At 43.9% G+C, this 19948-nt stretch overlaps 1 protein-coding gene across 4 annotated transcripts in view; it reads left to right on the top strand.

The window, feature by feature from the left end:
- robo1 (roundabout, axon guidance receptor, homolog 1 (Drosophila)) overlaps positions 1 to 19948 on the top strand; it is a 265137-nt gene that overhangs the window by 201648 nt on the left and 43541 nt on the right. For all 4 annotated transcript variants that reach the window (XM_074678930.1, XM_074678933.1, XM_074678931.1 and 1 more), the window contains one exon: positions 17135 to 17292. In XM_074678930.1, the coding sequence (XP_074535031.1) occupies positions 17135 to 17292 (158 nt within the window). The remainder of the gene's footprint in view (positions 1 to 17134; positions 17293 to 19948) is intronic.

Genomic DNA, 19948 nt, shown 5'->3' with positions numbered 1-19948 from the left:
TGACTGAGCCTTCCAGGTATTTTATGTACAGTATGGATTTCAGCACATACATCAGCAGTGTGATGTCGTTTAACAGGATGTCGGCTTTGTTTCCTAACGCAGAATTTTATGACCAGAATTGAGGACGTTCAGTAAAATGCATATATGTATGAGATGCAGCAAGGCACAGAACCCCTGAGAGATCATTACTCATCACTATGCAGAGACATACTGTACGGCCTTGTCTGTCACCGCTGAGGGGAGACGCACTTCTGTGACTAGTTCATTCCCCGATGGCTCTGACAGTATCATGCTTAGGCGAGCGAAGAAACCCGCCATGCTGCACGGTCTAAGAGTTATTATTCCAAACCTGCGCTGTGATGAGGTGTTGTTAAGGGGAACTAGTAAAATGGATGGTGACAGATCGAGGGTCAGACGACAGGATTGTAAGGACAGCGCTGTCGGGGTTTTTAGCCACATGTTGACAGAGCTGACACGGAAACAGCGTCTGGCATGCTTGGGATGTCTCTGTTTACCAGTCAGGGTTTCCACTCACTTGACTTTGTTGTAGCTCTGTCAAGAGGTGAGGTGTCCACTTCTGGAACAGTCAATCAGATGGTTACACTGGTTTACCAGACTCTGCTTCTTGAATTCCTTCTCCCTGATCTTCTGCAAACACTTGTATGGCTCAAAGACTTCTATGTCTCTGTGGATGAAGGTTGAATAGATGAGACGAAAATTTCTCAACAACATAGAAAATTTGAATAGAGCAGAAGGAACTATGAAACACAGAGTGAAGCAGCACAAGAGCGGAAAATATTACCATCAGTTGCCTCTGAATAATTCATAGCTTCCTCATAATCGAAAAACCTAGTTTTTTTTATGATGTCATATTTCACAGCTTTTTTATGGCTTGGACACCTGTGAGACAATGGTCTGACAGCACTGACTGAAGGAAAATATTAGATGTGGTTGTGATACTCTGGTGTAGAATATCAAGCCCTGTCTCCAACTCAAACATACTGTCACCCTCAGGTCATCTTCCATGACTTGCTTCTACCCCCACATGTATATTTTCAATGTCTCTGTTTTGATACCTGAGGCCATGCCAATTATCCGTGCATTGAAATTCAACAGATCCAACCACTGTGGATGAGTCCTAATGCATGCACCTTGTTCTTTGTGAACCTCTCCTGCAAACACCTTTTCTGATGTGGAATCATTGGTCAACCAAACACTTGAGCGTCCTCAGTAAGCTCTGGTCGACTCACCTCAAAGCCGTCTCTCATCACAAAGAGAGCACGCTGTAACCGCAGAGCCCGGGGTATTGAGCTCACATCCATCGCCACTTCAAAGAGCTGCTCAATCTATAGGAGGCAGTGCCATTGTCTGCTGTGCAGGTGTGCTGCCTCCCACAGGCTCTGAAGGTTCTCAGAAAGCCACAGAGCTGCACAGAAAAAGGCTTTGCTTAGATGCTATCGGCTCCAGATACAGACAACATGGTGGGGACTTAGACAATGGGAGGCATGTGGACTCTTGGTCACAGGAGGGGGGTTATAATCAGTGCTAACATTTGCGGGCAGACTGGAATCAGTTGCAGGGAAACTTGAAATATTTTAAGTTTCCATATACTATAATGTAAGCCTTGTGTTGCCAGTTTTATCCCACATTCCAAAAAGATGCAAATCAGGTGGAAGGCTGAGCCTGCAGAGTGTCAAACTGTCTGCGTTGCAACAGAAGCAAACTGTCTTCTAGGTTATTCACTTTGTCATATCAGACACCCCTGGAGTCATGAATTCTTGCCATGACCAGGCTTTAATACAAAGCAGGATTTTGGAACCAGGACTTGCCTTCAAAATCTTCCCTCCACACTTATGTGCACCAGAGAGGACTCCTTTTCTTACCCTTCAATTTCATGCAATATGACTTGCTACTCTTCCAGTGTCCGCTCCTGCAGACTGCCAAGATAAAACCAGTGCACCCATTGGCCATTTTTCATCTGATGCTCCACATCTGTCAGCCCTGATAATTATCAGGCTGGTTTCTCCTACGTGCAGTCTCAAACAAGCCTTAAACTTAAATGCACATATAGCAGCATGTAGCCAGGGCTGTTTCTAGAAAAGAGCAAAAAGCAGTATCAAGTGCAGGGACATTTATTGATAAATCATGATCTATGCTGTCTCTGTTCCCAGGCAGGTCTCACCTGCATGATACAAACTGCTCTGTTTTATTTTTCTCTTCCCCACAACAAACTGAACACCCTCATGTGCAGCTCTCAGAGGGCAACAAGCCTCATCACATCCTTCCCCATGGTTTGCTCTTTCTGTCTTTGTTGAGCACAATGTAGCTTTTTAGCTGCACATGCTCTTATCATGGCTTTGTTGGCATATTTTAGGGACTGGCAGAAACTAAACATGGATTTATTTGATGATTTGCACCAAGGGGAGGCGGAGGCAGCAGTTTTTCGGCGAATTGTATTCCCATATGAAGCACGATAGCCACGTCTTATCTCAGAAAAGCCGGGAAAGACGGAGGGAGAGTTTATCTGCTCGCTGAGTCCTGACCTCTCTGGGCTGATGATGAGTTTGTTGGAGAGATACTGAGCAGGAGGATGATGGTTGTGATGGCTTCTTCCCCTGCTGGATGATCTCATACTCTCGCTCCCTCTTCCTGCCAGGCGACAGATTGTTTGCTGGCACAGAGGGGTGTTTCATGTTTGCTTTCACGCTTGCTTGCGATACACCCCAGCTCTGCTGCTCTGTGAATACAGTGAAGTGTTTGGGTCAGCAGGTGCTAATGAGATGTACCACTGACCACACAAACCAGCAGCTCTTAACACACTGCTGTGTGTGTACACATGAATGATGACCACAAATACACACTGAACCTGTCACTCCTTCAGCCTGTGTGTGGAACCTAGAGGTGTACACACAGAGTGGGGTACACCGAGCCAAAGTCTGTGAGGTCTAAGACTGTTTGTCATATGAAAAGTGTTTCAGAATGTACTCTAGTTTTGATTGAGCTTCTCTTCCTTTAAAAATCTCAACTGATGCCGTTTAAAATGTCCTTCGCAGAGTCTGTTACTTCACCTTACTTTACTTTGCCTTTTCATAGCCTAATTTGTAACAGTCCGGATCTCCTGCATCCCTGCAGGCCCAACATCTGCCCTCCTTCCACCCCCCAATACTTCCCTGTCTCTCTGTCCTGCATTCCCTTATCCTCCAAATTGCCCAAAACCATTTCTCTGTCCTCCATTTCTTAAATTTCCTCTTCCACTTGCTCAGTTTTCCCCTCCTCCACTCCAGATGCGCTCCTCTTTTTTCTTCTTCAGTAATCTGTCTACGGTGCACAGGGGTCTTTGGGCTAACCACATGCCTTTGAATGTGAGGAATGACATCCATGCTAACTGGAACTGTATTTTTTTTCTATGGAGAGGTGAAGTAAAGGTTGCTGCTTCCAGTGGATGTCCCTGTAGACACCTGGTTAGTAAAACCATTGAAGGAAATAGATTTAGTAAGGTTGAAGGGTCATTATAAAGATGTTTGAATGAAAATTTAAGGTGAAAACCTTTATCAGCTGAAATTCTTGCTTCATAACAAACTAGACAACAAATAATTAAAAAGGAGAAAGAAGATTGAAGAGCATATTTCAAGGAAATACCACTGTCAACAACTTATTTCCTTGTTGTTAAAACAGAAAGTTAAGTCTTAATCAGTCAATGAGCCATAGAGTATGGAAAATGTTCAACCATCACAGTTTGCATTAGCTAAACTCAAAAAAAAACAGAGTGGGTATTGTCAAACTGGCTTACTGAGAGTAGCTAGCATTAGCAGAGCTAGCACCACCAGTCATCAGTCATCCATGCACAGGTTAAGGTCTGCATGCCAAATGGCAACATGCTATGAGATGCTGTCATCTGTGATTGTTTTGATCTGGGTAGTAGAGCTTTAAACTTAAAAAAATAAGTTGTCACAAAAAGAAAATGCACACATATTTCATGTTTTTATTGTATCCATCTGAAAAGTTTTTTACCATCCTTGGAAGAATTTGAAAATGCCTCAGATGACCACCAAAAAAAGCCTCTTTAATTCGATTTAGTGTCACATTCATTTTTTCAGACGTGTATGTTTTATAGACCTGTCAGCCACCATATTACAGACTGACTTAGCCATAAATGGGACTGAAAGAATATGAGGCCATTATTTGATATTCTCTTTTAATGATACCCAGTAAAAGGCAGCAGTTGTCATTAACTTTCGGCAATGATTCAATCCAATGCTTCCTTGGTGTGAATCTGACTCCTAATGGACAGCGGCATAAGAAATTGTTTAAAAGATATATATAAGAAGGGGATTCCTTTTGCTGAATAATTTAAGGATGAACTTTGTGAAAGCATTGCCATTGAGAAAAAGATCGACTTTGAATGAATGGGCCAAAGAACACTGAAGCAGAAATACCCTGAAAAAACAGGATCATCATCTATTTATCAGGCTCACATCAGGCTGCCAAGCTTGGATAGGCTGCATGAAGAACCTCTGAGGAGGAAAAGATTTTCCTTTCACTTAAATAAATCTAATAGATATTTTAAAAGTCGCCTCCATGTAGAGTTGGTGCAGTAGCCTTAAATTTCCCTTGCTGCTTGGCTTGGTTTTGTACCCCAGGGGGAGAGGTATCATAAATCAGCTCACCATGTTTCAGCCATGTTAACAGTAGCAACGACTACCATAAAACCCAGAAACTCTGAAGGCTCTTCTGTTGTCTATGGCTCGTCTAATGAAAATGTAAAGATGGAAAATCCGGGGCTTAACATCACTCTTGAAACCTTACACAGTGTCAATTTCACAGGGATCAGGGTAATTTCTGGCACACTTACAATAGTCTCTCTTTGGCATCAGCCATGCTTGATATTGCACGTTGGACAACTTGACAAATGCAGTGAAAAGCTATAGCACCAAACTGTCTGGCAGTGATCACGTAGGCGTGCACATTCACGTGGTAGGCAAGTGCCAAAGATGAAATTTCAACTCTGTTATTTCTTTCTGGCACACTATCTCTGACAGCATTCCCTCGCTCGGTATCTCTTCCTGCTGTAACAGATCCTCTCTTAGATAGGTTTTGGACATCTTTTCATCTTCCCAGGGTCCATCTGGGAGAGTTTAGGTCCATGTGGAAACCATCGAAATGAGAACGGCAACTGATCAGAGAAAGATGTGCCCCTCTGGAGGTGCAGCACATGTTTGGATCCCTGTACCCTTATTTGCTTTGTCTCACCCTCTTTTTACATTCCTGTGCCCTCTACCTCTTATGGACTGATTTTACCTAACCTCTTCCAGCTTTTCCTCTTGTTGTCCCTCTTCCTCCTTCCTTCCCCCTCTCCCCTAGTCTCCCTTGTGTCTGGTAAAGTGATTGGAGAGGGATCAGCAGGGTGGAAATGAAAGTGGCCATGACGAAAGGCTGAGGGATCTGCTGTAACATTACATTGGATCCCCTTGTGTTTTTTCCTCCCCCGTTTTCCTCTGTGCCTGCCTGTTTCCCTCCACGCAGCCGCTATCATATTTCTCTTCCCCAGTCACTTCTGCAACAGCCGCTGATGTAATCCTAGTTTATGGTCCTGTCCCGACCTGGACCAATGTTCTCCGAGACAATCGCTCACTCCTACTGTTTCCTAAACCTCTATCAAATTAGACTTTGTTGGAAACCCCATTTATTAGACTGCAGTTTCCATTACAGCAGTTATAGATGAAAGCAAGACTTCTAACTATTCTGTTTTGAATTAGAATGTTTGACATTTGCAATAGAGGAAACATCAGTCAGTTACTGTAGGTCCACTGGATCTCATTAAGCATGCATTAATAAGGCGTAGTCTAAACAGACTGGCAGGGAAATCAATAGAGACGACTATAACAAAAGCAAACACACCTGCCTGCACATAAATGCTCTCACATAGGTATAAGACTGGGCCATTCTGTGCTGATGCTGATGTTGAAGTCCCACAAACACAGGACGAAATCGTAACGATCTTGGCGACATCTGGTGTACAGTTTATACAAAGTATAACTTATATCTGTTTATATTCTATATAGTTTATACATCTTGATGAATAATTGTTATTAATTCCATTTTGATCACTTGTTTAAAACGTCATTATTGTACATTTCAGAGCAATTTTATATTCCCTCTTAATAATATAAAGGAATGATCACTAGGGATGGGTACCTTTCACATTTGAAACAATATGGTACCGATGCCCGGCACCTGGTCATCGGTATGGGTACTCAATGGTACCAATTTTTGGTACTTTTTTGTGTTTATGTGGTAAAAAAAATATTAATTTGTTTAATAACAAAATCTCATTTTTTCTCAATTTAACATATTTACTCTGCAATATATAACCTTGCAATGCTGTGTTCATGTCCAGCATGGAAAATCGTCTACTCTTCCACTCACTCACGGTCACAAGGATGCATTTAGGTTTACTTTTGACTGAATTTGGCCGGTACCTATAAAAAATACCTATTTCGGTACCCATCCCTAATGATCACCAGTGTTTGTTTGGACCAAAATAGGGCTCTGCCTCCTATTGTGATGCCGTTTTCCTGTCGCCATCCATCTGATTAGCTGCACCTGCATGCTTAGCTCTTAGCTCAAACTATAGATACACTGTACTTTGATGATATTTTAAATCCTTTGACTAAGTTAAGTACATATTACTTTTGGCATGTCAACTGGGTCATCTTGGAGCTTATTAAAGTGAATATGTTATACATTGCACAGCGCTATTTTTATTTTCCATCACTAGGAGGAGCAGGGAGATGTTGTGGTGGCTTAATTGAAGGGTGTATATTTCAACGAATGTATAACATTTTCTAAAATAACCAAACTTCTTTTAAGTATTTAACTTTTTGATAAGTAATCTCACTTCTTAACTTTAATAATAAACTCTGTGAAGAAGAAAAAACAGTTCAAATTTACATGTGTGAACTGGAATTTTCTCATTATTCAAAATGTGCCTCAACACGACTGAAGTGTTTCCTATGCAACTATGCTAGCATATTTTAATCGGCTAAACTTGATTTTAACTAGCTCTAAATGTAACTATGAGACTCTTTTGACATTTCAACAGGTTTTGAAGCTAAGATACTCTTTTCAGCTCAACAGCATACTTGGAAAAAAATAAGAAGAAATTATCAAGTGAGAGATAAGTGTTTTTTTTAGTGACAGTTATTGCAAAATGAGGAAGATTTTCCCGTATAGCTAGGTGCAGACAAAAGCAATCAATCTGAGAAAGTTTGGCCACATTGTAGATCACAGATCACATAAATTACTTTTACACTTTTACAGCTGAGCAGAGGTGACTGAGAGCTGTGTTATAACTGTGATTTCCTGTCTTTGACCTGAGGCAAAGTCAGACCCACAGTTTTTGTCAAAGGTTTCATCACCAGCTCCACACCAGGATCTCATTCCCTCTGCCCTGGTCCTGTTTGCATAGCGCCGCTATAGAATAACACTGTATCAGTCTCCACTGTTTGTCGTTAGTATATCTTTGTTTTGGGAAGATAAGAGGGGAACTGGGGAGCGTCGTATTATCTCCTCATGAGATCTCAGGCTAATAGAGAAGTGAAAAGATCAGCTGCAGATGTTCCAAAATGCTCAGATGAGGGTAAGCAGGAGGTCAAATGGCACTCCACGGGAAACCAGGCTGTGTTTATGGATGTAATTTCTCTGCTGGTGTGAGTTTGCTAGCTGACAGGCTCCTCTTACAGTACTCCTTCCTGCTCTGGATCACCAGCTATCCAGTAGATGAGCTCTTCTCATAGGGTGTCACATTAGAATAGGAGCATGCCATGACTCTTTCACCCTGACTTGTTCATTTATCTAATCCCGCATCCTCTCAAGTGCTCCGTGCTTCTTGATGTCTTCCACACACACCCTCCACAGGTGATCAATCATATAAAAACAGAGCACCACGCAGGTTTTGGTTCCTCAGGATGAAAACACTTCACTCCAGTCATACGCAGAGATCCCATGATTGGTCCCACACAGCTTCTTTGTCATCGTACATCTGAGGAGGGGTCAGGTCTGGGGGAGGTCCAGTGGGAGGGCTGCTGGGGGCTCCAGGGGCCAGGAATGTTAATTGGGAAGATTGTTTTAATAAGGCCCTCATCTCTGCAGATGCTGGGAGAGGGGCCACACAGACGGGAGGGCAGCTCACAGTGAGATATTGTCAGCAAACATAACCGACACAATGTGAACTGAGCTGCATAAAACACGCAGGGGGATTTAGACACAAGTGGATTGAGATATTCCATGGCTCTTTCTGTGTTTACGTCTGCTTTCCTGGAGGTAAAGGGATTTACTGTAATGAGCGGTGAATGGTGACGAATGTACGATCTGCATTTTACACCAGTCGTGTGTTGTGCAAAATCCTATTAAAGTGTGAAGACTCAGACAGTCTGGAGAAGCTGAATGTAGGCAGAGAAGAGAAAAATTGAAACACTGAGACGCAAAGAATGTGGAAATGATCAGATTTAAGATTTTTTTTTACCTCATGTAAGACATGTAGACGGCTCAATTGAGTCAGATTCTTACACATTCAACTGTGAGAATGCTTCTTCTTCACAACAAAGACTACAGGTTTGTTTGCTGTTCTTGCAGCACTGAACTGTGTAGACTTGAAAAATTCAGCAGCAGCTCTCGCCAGAATCAATGTCCTCATTACTGTGGATAATCCACAGAAGCCTTCAGCAGCAGTTTTCACTGGAACAATTTCTTCAGTAGAAAGTATTTGTAATGGAAACATTTACAGCAAGATCCTTGAGAGGAGACATTTATTAGGATGAGAGTTACTTTGAGGTCGGTCAGTTATAGAGTCGCAATGTAAGACAGCAAATTTGAAATAAACAGTAGATGAGATTTAGAAATAAGGAGAAAACATGATTTTTTTTGCTGCACTTTTGACTCCATTTAATGAACAATGTAGAGTTTTGACATATTTTAGTAGCAAATAATGACAAAGAAATGATTCTTCTCTTTCATTTAAGCTTTGTCAAAATGCCAAACGACACTTTCTTTGTCTCTATTGTACACATGTGTGTGAGGAATGCATTTTTCCCCTCAGCACAGTTCACAGAGGACAGGTCAGAGCCTCATTACCACAGTTTGTGTCGTGTGAGAGACAGGAGGAGACACTGAATGAGTGAGCATACTGTACAGGTGTACATGTGAGTGTCTGCGATAGTGTTACATCTGCTCTTTTGTATCTCTTCCCAGAGAGCTCCAGGCTCAACACAACACAGAGAGTGGTGACAGCTGAGTTACTGAGGTTTCTAAATATCCTCCTCCTGCTCCTCAGGGAGTGCACAGCAGAGCTCCACCTAGAAATGAGGACGTGATAGACATGCTTCTTTCAGCACCGCAGCGCTGCTTTAACCGTGTCATTATCTTTTGTTGCGATGTAGGTTTTGCTTGTAAAACACTTTGTCTTACCTGTCTCCCACCTTTTTCCCCCTCATTATTATTTTACTGCATTGTGAAAGTCAGACAAACAGAAACACAACATTGTTTGGGATGGAAACAGCATGAAATCCACTGGCATCAGCTCTTTGCTGTGTAAACAGAATGTTTCATTTAGCTTGGCCTGCTTCAGTGAAGGAGCTATATGTGTTGTGATGTGTTTTATAATCAGGGTGCTTAGAGCTGTTTTCACAACAAGTAGCATGCCCCTTTAAAATAAAAGCTGCCTTAAAAGCACATTAATATCTTTCCTAAACATAGATATCCAGAGTTTTATCAGGATTTGTGGATTTTTTGTTCTTTTTCGGACATATTCAGAAGCACAGACTACTTCTCAGGCTGTGATTTTTTTCTCCCACATTCCTCCCTACACTTGAAACACTCTTTATTTGAGTCCACCTCCTGCTCACCCTGCTCTCCAATCACACAAGCACTGTTTATTGAACTATGAGGTGCCAAGTCACTCACTCACTCAGTCACTCACATAAACCTGCCTCCCTTGCTTGCCCTCTGTGCCTTTTCGCCGCTTTCACCAAACGCCATCTCCCTCTCCTCGAGCCTGACGAGAAGACTTATGACCATTTAAACAAACACAGGCACTCAATGGCCTCTCTGTCCATGCGGCTAACGTTTCCTTTATGTGGTGTGTGTGCGCGCATGCTCGGATAGGTGCACAAATGTTCGTGTTTCTTTATGTATAGACATAATTGCTGCAGGTTACTGAAACACACGAGGTGTGCGTGTGTTTTTTTCTGTTTTTGAAGCGTGAGGGTGAAGCAATGATGTTGAACCCTCTGCACTCGGCTATCTGCAGCCTCAGCGGGCCACAGCAAGTACAGACATGCCCTCTGCTGTGCCACTGAAAGGTCCGCAAAGCCATCTGCCTTTGCTGTTAGTGCCAGGTTAGAGGCTGTAATCACTTGGCGCTACACAGAGTAAATGCTTCATTTTACCGCAGCTTCAGTCGTCACACCAGCAGAGCAAGACAGATTTCTTTCTGTACATGGTGTTGTATCTGCAGTTGTTAAAATCTTAGAGGGTTTAAAAACAAAATCCAGCCTCTGTGGTCCTGTATTTCACCATGGAGTTGAAAGAAACTCACTGAAAGGCACATGCAAGCTTTAATTTGTTTATTTGTTCATGGACTCACAAGGTTTTCATTAACAAGAGCCAACAGGGGCATCCTGTCTCCGCTCCATGACATGATGACATCACATGTGAGGCTGCAGGATGACCTCATGGCGTTCAGGGCGTGCAGGTGCAAACCCTAAAGGCCAGTCGGTTGGGTTATAGTGTGTCTGCGCTTGTTGACATATTTACGATGTCTGCGAGGTGTCTTGTGGTCAGTCGGGCTTTGAGGCTGTCAGGCGTTTTAACCCATCTGACTGCAGATGTGACCTCATGATCAATATCGCAGCTGACACACTGGATCCTGTTGTTCTTAAAATAGTTTATCGGTGGTGCATGTGTGGATTGATGTGAAATCTATAAATTAGATCTGGAACAAACAAAACAGAAAGGGGAGGAAAGCATGTGATGACTTTTTGCGGCATTTTCTTTTCTTTACGTCACTTTTCTACATAAAATCATCCATCCTGGCAGTATTATGGGCATGTTCAGTGCTGCTCACACGCTGCAGGGTAGGATCTAGTTTCTGCAGGGTGGACAAGAGGGCATGAGCTCAGAGCAAAAGAACGAGCAGCAGATTGAGAAAGAGAGAGGAGCCTGCCGTGTCCAATCTCATCTCCCTGTTGGAGAGGTCAGGAGGGAACAAGGGAACGAGTAGGAGGAGGGAGGCAGCGATTCTCCCGAGTACAGTAGGAGTCCTGTTATATCTTCACACCCACAAGCAAAAAACTACAGATTTATGCTTAGCAAACTCACACACACACACACATGCACACACACATTCACACATTCTCTGCACGCACGCCCCCTGGCAGATTATCCACCTGCAGCAGCCTTTTGCGATAGAGTGGCATGGGTTAGCACACCATCGCTATGAGCCCGTCTTTGATGTGCGCTGCTCAGTGTGTGTGCAGAGGGAGAGGGGAGATAAGGGGGTCAAATGCTGAGAGGGGAGAGAGAAATTTTGAGACAAAGTGGGAGAATCATGGCGGGAGAGGATGAGAGGTGTTTGTCCCAGAGGACAGAGCTGGAGGCGAGGTGAAGAACAACAATATGGGAGGCTTCAGCACATAGTTACACTGAATAAGGCAGATTTCTGCCTATGGCGTAAACAACACTCACGTAGGGGCAGAGGAATTATGTTGTGTAGTAAGAGGAGATGAAGTGGAGGGAAGCTAAGCCCTGTTTTATTGCACATCGGTGCATCATTTGATACTTCACTCATGAAATATCACGAAGACGTCCAGAAATGGAGCTGCCATCTCTTCTTTTATTTTGCTTTAATTAAACATTGACTTCCTCCCTGCTTTTGCCACAGAGATGTCTTGACAGCTCACAAGCTAAAGAGAAAGAACAGCTCTGCTCCAGCTGAGGCAACAGTCATGTTCGACCAGGAACATCTGGGGCTGCTTATGCATTTGATATTCGTTTTTAGTTCTGTGTAGTCAAGCTTACCTGCCTCACGTCCTCAGGTGGTGTTTGACCGTGTCTGACCTCTGATTGTCTGGCGTCGAGACAGCTCATAAGCAAATCACCAAATTTGTTCACTTTAAAGGAGCCGACCCTTCTGGAAACCAGGATGAGAGACCACAAGGAAGAGATCCAGATTATCTTCCTTTACATTGAGCAGATTATTTCTAACCCCTTGAATCTACTGTTCTTTTTCCCTCTCCTTCTGCTTCTTTTAAGAAGCCAACAACGTCCAAGAAAAGCCAAAGGCGAGACCCCTGCTGTGCTCTGTGTCTCTGCAGGATTGACTCTGGATGCCTTCTGATAAATCTTTAATACCCTTGTGGGTCTGTTTTTCCTTTTTTTTTTTACCCTCCCAAAGATTTGTGTGGAGGCTTGTTGTACTTGGTTTAATTTCCTCAGAACAAAGCTCATCTGATCTTCCCACCCAGACTTGTGTGTGGCATTAAGTCTCCATTTTCATTAATGTTGGAGGGGCAGCACGGGAATCTCATTTTAATTTGACATTTAAACATCTGTTTTCAATTTCCTGAGGAAGAGAGTGTTTATGTGTGTGTGAGTGGTGTGTGTGTGTGTGCTATGTGTGTGTGTGTGTGTGTGTGTGTGTGTGAACAGGGGATAGTTTGTTGGGGTGATGAACCTGGGAGTTCTCAGCGTCGAGAGCAGCTATCTCAGCTGACCTTTACAAGATCGTTTGGATGTAAGAGATGATGGCAGCTAATTGCGTTAGCCTCGGCACTGCTCCAATTTGCTACTTTGGACCTGGGGAGTGATTTATCATACAGAACATTAGAGTGTGGTTAAACCGGGCTTAGTGAAGCCCTGCAGATGTTTGCTACTTCAGACTAAAGCTCTTTGACTGTAGTTATTTTGTGCACTGTCAGCTGTTTGCCTTGCAGGGAGGCATTTCAGCTGCAAGAGCTAGGATGTGTTTTGTTTGATTGTAAAGAGGAAATGTAGAGCAGAAAGGAACCCTCTACCTCCAAAAAGAGTATTGATATCCGTCCAGGTCCGGATATTCACTCTGTTTCATCCCATCATCAGCATATTTGAGCAAATCCAGAACGGACAAAGAGGCGTCTTCATGCTAGGACCTGTGACTCTGGCCCATTTCCACACATTAAGCCTCAAACTGAAAATCTCTCTGTACACACACACACACAAACACTCACACACACACATTGAGTTTGGCCGCCCTGTTAATAGCGCAGGAAATATTATCTGCTAAGGGACAGCTGCAGGCTCACGAGAGAGACAGAATGGTAGAGCAGGCTCATTATCCCAAACACAGACATGGACCACACCACACACAACACACACTTTCAGGACAGCACACAGCATAAGAGCCTCTCTATCCTGTTTTTTCACCCAATTCTGGGACAGTGAGGCAGGCGAGGAGAGTGTGTGCAAGAAAGAGGGATGCTGGTTGTCTTATTTAAACCAGGGGGGCCAGAGGCAACCGACTCCACCACCGCTCCGGATCTGACGAGGCTTCTGGCGGAAGCGTCGGGGCTTTGTACCCCATCCAGATCTGGGTCTTTCTTTCTGTCTGTCTGTCCGTCTGGCTGCCTCAGTCTCCTTGTTGCTCATTCTGCCTCTATCCCAGAGGATTTTGTTTTTCCACCGCGCAGATGTTCGAGGCTGTCTGCTGCGCTGCTCTCAGCTGTGTTTATAACAAAGAGGTGTTGGTTTGGAGGAGGAGAGAGGAGCATCGAGGTGGGGGGGAGTGAGCTCTGCTAAGGAGGGGTGAAGGTCACTGGGCTGTTGGTGTAAACACTGGATGATGCCAGCTCTCCCTCAGGCCTCTAACTAGTCCATACAGCATCCCCCTTTTTTCTGCTTATGCTTTTTGTACTTTCCAGAGGGACAGCTGTATCTGCATGCCGGCTGAAGAGTTACAGTGAGGCCAGCAGGGAAAGTAGAGCCCTGCTGTGAGGAGAAGAGGTGCACTTAATGCTGCAGTTAAACTTACTGCACTCTCTCAACCAAACATTTATTACACACTGCAGGGAAAACGTGAATACGCTCTCTCTGCTTTTAATTTCTTAAGTGTGTCTACTTTAAATCAACAGGGGGGCTCACATGGGACAAGTATGTTTAAAACCTTTAACAAACAGGAATGATCGAACAGTTTAAAACACTGGAGGAATACTGGACCACATTGCTTAACTTTACAGTAGAGCTCATTTCGAGACAGTGTTTCCTCAGATGGGGCTGATGCTTCCACAGAGCTGGTGTTTAGTGTTTACATTTGCATTCCTGAATGACTGTATCTGCTTTTAATACACTAAATGAGCTCACTCGTCCTGCAGCTGCACTGCTGAGTTTGATTTGGAACTGACTGAGTATCAAGTACAGAGGAAGTCACACATACAAATGTTATGCATGTTACTATGGAGTAACGCATCTATCCTGTTGTAGGTGACAACAACACAAGTCGTAAAGTTCATTTTTTTGCCCTGTTTTTGGACACAGTGTAATAAAAGTGGGGTAATATTTCAGCTTGAGCTGTCTCTTACCACCCAGCTCACTCAGGGTTTCTCATGTTGGTTTGAATCCCCTCTCCATGTTTGAAGACACAGTTCCTGGTCTTGTCGTTGACCAATTAAGTGCTTAAAGGGTTTAGTCAGGAATTTGTTGGCTGTCAGTAGGTGAGGGGTCCTGGGGTGAGTCTGACTTTGATCTGGGATGGACATGATAATAGATGGTTAAAGCTTGGTTTTATCCCAAAAACAGACCCACCAAAACTCCTGTTGCTCATGGTCTCACAATGCTCAAGCACTGACCCCACTTGCTTAGTGTGTGGCCTGACATTTACAAGCAGTGTTTTCATGTGTTTTTATATGTATATGCAGGGAAGCTGGGAAAATGATTACTGGCACAGTGTCAGCAGAAGGGAGCTTGTTGCTTTTTCATTACTTTCCCCCCTCTCAATAAACCTGCAGTTTATCTTAAACAGCAGAGATGTGCAGCCCAGAGATACAGTATGCGCCTCTTCTCCTCCTCAGAAAACAGATACTCTATGATCGGCCTCGCTGCAGGTACCTGTTTGTAATGATATTGATGTGATACTCTGGAAAAGTAGGCAGGGGAGGACTGATGAATTTACGTGTGGAAAGTTTTGTAATTCGGCTGCAAATGAAAATCAGAATTGCTCTGTTCATCTCCTCAAACCTTTCCATTTATTCACTGCGAGATTACTCTTCAAAATGAGAAGCTGTGCTCCTCTTATGTCTGAATGATAAAAATCCACGGCTGTGTCATCTCTTTTACAGCACCCCAACTCAGGAAATCAATGCAAATAAGAATCATATCCTAACAAAGTCCTCAGCGCGGCAGCTGTGGTTGATTGGATCTGATGCAGATTTTCATCTGCGGTAGGAAGGTTGCGCATGTGAGCGAGCAGGGGGATGTAAATACGAAGTGTCAGGGAGAGATGAGGAAGCGATGATGGAGAGGTGATGATCAGGGTATGATGGAGCGTGTGTGTGTATGCCTGGGATCACAGTGAAGGTTTGTGTGGTTGAGTTAACAAAGAGGAAGGTCATTGCCATCCGAGATGTGAGGCACAAACATGTTCATCACAAAGCCTATTGACAGGAGGCTGAACGGAAAAAAAGCAGATCATTAATGAAATCCACATATAGGCAGCAGTGTCCCTTTATGTACTCACCGGCCGCTTTAATAGGTACACCTTGCTGCCTTCAGAACTGCCTTAATCCTTTGTGGCAAAGATTCAACAAGGTACTGGAAACATTCCTCAGAGAGTTTGGTCCATATTGACATGACAGCATCACACAGTTGCTGCAGATTTGTCAGCTGCGCATCAATGATGAGGCCATTTGAGTACAGTGAACTCATTGTCATGGTTAAGAAACCAGTCTGAGATAATTCCAGCTTTATGACATGGAGTGTTATCCTGCTGGAAGTAGCCGTCAGAAGATGGGTACACTGTGGTCATAAAGAGATGGACATGGTCAGCAACAGTACACAGGTAGGCTGTGGACTTTAAAACATGCTCAGTTGGTACTAAGAGGCCCAAAGTGTGCCAAGAAAATATCCCCCATACCATCACACCACCAGCAGCCTGAACCATTGATACAAGGCAGGATGGATCCATGCTTTCATGTTGTTGGTGCCTATTTCTGCCTCTTCCACCTGAATGTGGCAGCAGAAATTGGGACTGATCTGACCAGGCAATGTTTTTCCAATCTTCTATTGTCCAATTTTGGTGAGCCTGTGTGAATTGTAGCCTCAGTTTCCTGTTCTTAGCTGACAGGAGGGTCACCCGGTGTGGTCTTCTGCTGCTGTAGCCCATCTGCCTCAAGGTTGGATGTGTTGTTCGTTCAGAGATGCTCTTCTGCAGACCTCAGTTGTAACCAGTGGTTATTTGAGTTACTGTGCCTTTCTATCAGCTCTTACCATTCTGGCCATTCTCCTCTGACCTCTGGCATCAACAAGGCATTTTGGCCCACAGAACTGCGTGAAAATCCCCGTAGATCAGCCGTTTCTGAAATATTCAGACTGGCCCGTCTAGTACCACCAACCATGCCACATTCAAAGTCACTTTAATCACCTTGCTTTCTCATTCTGATGCTCAGGTAAACTACAGCAGATTGTTTTAAACCATGTATACATGCCTAAATGCATTGAGTTGCTGCCATGTGATTGGCTAATTGGAAATTTGCATTAACTAGCAGTTGGACAGGTGTGCCTAATAAAGTGGCCAATGAGTGTATACCTTTGTTTCACACTATTCTCCATTTGAGGAAGTTGTGTTACCAGTGTCACGGCTGGCTGGATGCTGTAAATCAATAATGATGTGTGCCTTACATTTTGTCATCTGTGCAGAACTAATTATGAGTTTCAGAACAACTTGACTGCTGTTTTACTAGCTGCCTTGGGCTCCATAAATGTAGCAGCAGCAGCTTTGAGTGTTTTCTTTTCTTATACATGAAATCAACTGCTTCTTTAACTATGTGTTGACTTCGCTCCCCTAAAAGAAGCTCTGTTCATTCTTTTTCTCCTCTCTTTCTGTTTGCAGTTCTGCGTGACGACTTCAGACAAAATCCTGCAGATGTGATTGTGGCAGCGGGAGAGCCAGCAGTTCTTGAGTGTCAGCCTCCACGTGGACATCCTGAACCCACCATATCCTGGAAAAAAGATGGAATAAACATAGACGATAGAGATGAGAGAATCACAGTAAGTCGCCAGCCTATTGATGCCTTCAGCCTGCTGTGTACACAAGGTTGATTTTCTTTGAATGTATGAGTTAGACTAGGCCTGCGATGCAGGTCAACTCATTACCAGCACTTCAGTATTTGTTGATAGATTGATTTGTTTGCCTCATTATCCACATATAGCAATTACCAAAGCCCAAAGCAGCCTGCATTGGTGGCTACAACCTTTAATGACTGAGGCAGATAGGATCAGTCTCGCTCCATCAGTCAGCAGAGGTGCATTGATTAGGAATAGCCTGCTGATGAAATCCACAAGCAGAAGCGCAGATCAGTAGGGAAAATGAGCTGACTGGAATCAAAGAGGAGAAAGTTGCTTTTAGCAGCAGCAGCAGCGCCTGCAGAATCCAAACAACTCTGTGTGTGTGTGTGATTCGCAACCAAACCAGCAATTATTTCGCTTTAATTAACACAACAGCACAGCCAGCACTGCAGCTTCAATGAGCTTAACAAACTTTCCACCAAAGGCCCGTCTCCAGTAATCCAAGATGAAGTCGTTCCAACCAAACACGTCTTTATGTCCACATTCCATTTTTCTTGAGAGGAAAGAAGCGTGTAGTGGGGTTTGATTGTCCTCACTGGATGTGTGCTGGAGGGAAGGAGGGACCTTGACTCAGCAGGTAAAGAGTATTTAGCAAGGAGTCTGGATCCCATTTATCCAACAGCCATCTCAAAATGACCAGTGGGGTTTTAGGTTCTGGCTGCATATTGTGCATTTGTTGAGCAGACAAATAGTCTGGCCCCCAAGTGCTGACGATGGCTAACTTCTCCAAACACTCATGGAAAATCAAATGTTCCCCTGATAATAAATACAAGGTCCTAATAAAGATGTTCCACACTGTATGCCTGGAGCATAGCACAGGAGTCCAAACTGGGCTAGTCATTCTTAATACATTTTCATTACTATGCTGAGTGGAAACAGGGATTTATTCCTGAAGGCTGAGGATTGTGCAGTGTTTCTCCCAGGTTAAAGCAAGTTGAGGCTGCAAAAAGTTGGACCTCCTGAACAGTGCATGCATTCTTCTTCTCTGTCTCTTTCTAGGCTGCACAGGCGAGAGATTAAGAGTCCGTGTCTGGCTACTGAGCAGCCTAATTGAAAGAAACAAGCGCATAATCTAGTTTAGATTATGATTAAGAGAATCAGGTCATGTTTGTCCTTGTCAGCAGTCGCAGAGGAGCAGGGAACTTCAAATACACTGAAACAGCTAATGGGGCTTTCAATGCTCTTGTGTAACTTGGATGTCATATTTTATGATTGCAAATCTCATGGTCATTTCTCAAAGGATATAGACGAGAAATTTCCATGCATTTATTTACTTCATCATTTCACTGCTGTTAACCGTGCAGTGTTAAAGGTGAGGTGCTTTGAGGACAAAGTTCATCTGTTTTAACTCAGAATTAAACATGGCTCTCATGCACATGGCCTTTCCCGTAATTATGTTTTAGCTCCACTGAATAGAAACTACACACACACACTCTATTACTGTTGTTTATAAATCATCCCTCTACCCCCCGCGTGGTGGAAGCTGGGACTTATCCCTGCTCCTGTACATGTAATGTTGTGCACTGAGGGGGAGAAATCCTTGGAGTAAACGCTGTGAACACGGCTGCTGTAACAGGCTGAGTGACTCAGAGTTGTGTCCTTGTAGCCCGCAGCCATGTTGGGCCTTCTGTGGAGCTGAAAACAAGGTCTGGTGGATTTAACTGTGCTGCATGGACCAGCTGGTGTTGCTCACTGTAAACTTCCTGTCAAGCACAAAACCGTACAGGCTGAGTGTTCCCAAATGAGCACTTTTAAAGTAGCACTAAGTATGTGTAATCAACTGTGCTGACAGATGGGAGTCTGGACGGTGTCCCGTGCATGTCTATGCTAGCAGAAAAAAAAAAGTATTAGAAAAGGACAAATTATGGTGCAATGGCTGGAATTTGTTTATAGTTTAGTAAATTTGGTGTGAGTGAAAATAGGACTAGGGTGGGAAGCAGAGGGTGGAATCTTTTTAATGTGACGAACAGCTGAGCTCGTCAAAGGGCCCCCTCATCCCGCCTGCATTGTTTTGCTTGCTTCAGTCCATTCCTCCCACCATGCAACATGCTGGAACGTGCAGTCTCCTTGGTGATTGCTGGTGATCAGAGAAAGGTCCCAAACCACCTGCAGTGGGGTTTTTTTTCTCTCTGTGCACCGCTTTGCTGGGATGGGTGGACGCGGCTTTGGCTGCTGCATCGTAAAGAGGAGGGAGTGATGACACATCAGAGGACAGCCTTTTGCTTCACTATCTATTTTAGTCAGCTGTGTGTAAACACAAATGACATGCTGGGTACCATCTCGCATTGTTCATGGCTTCATGTTGGGCGGCTGTGCAAGGTCCCCGCTGAGCCATAAAAAGTGAGGTTGTTCTGCTAGCCTTAAGCTGCATCTGGCCACATTCCAATCCACTTTGTCAGACAGGTCTTTCAGGAACAACAAGTTCAGGATAAATAAACAGAAACAGGAGAGATGCCAGTATTAACGCGCTGACCATTGTCTGCTTTGAGCTGAAGTCTGTCGGCGGCATCATAAATGGCCAAAATGCAGCATTGTCCTGCGCCTTTTGTGCAATAGTTGTGGCTAATTATCAGCCTGG

Source organism: Halichoeres trimaculatus, unplaced genomic scaffold, assembly GCF_033239565.1.
Source record: "Halichoeres trimaculatus isolate MK-OKI-2021-1 unplaced genomic scaffold, fHalTri1.1 fHalTri1_scaffold_9, whole genome shotgun sequence".
NCBI classification, from domain to species: Eukaryota; Metazoa; Chordata; class Actinopteri; order Labriformes; family Labridae; genus Halichoeres; species Halichoeres trimaculatus.
This window is presented reverse-complemented; position numbering and strand designations above follow the sequence as displayed.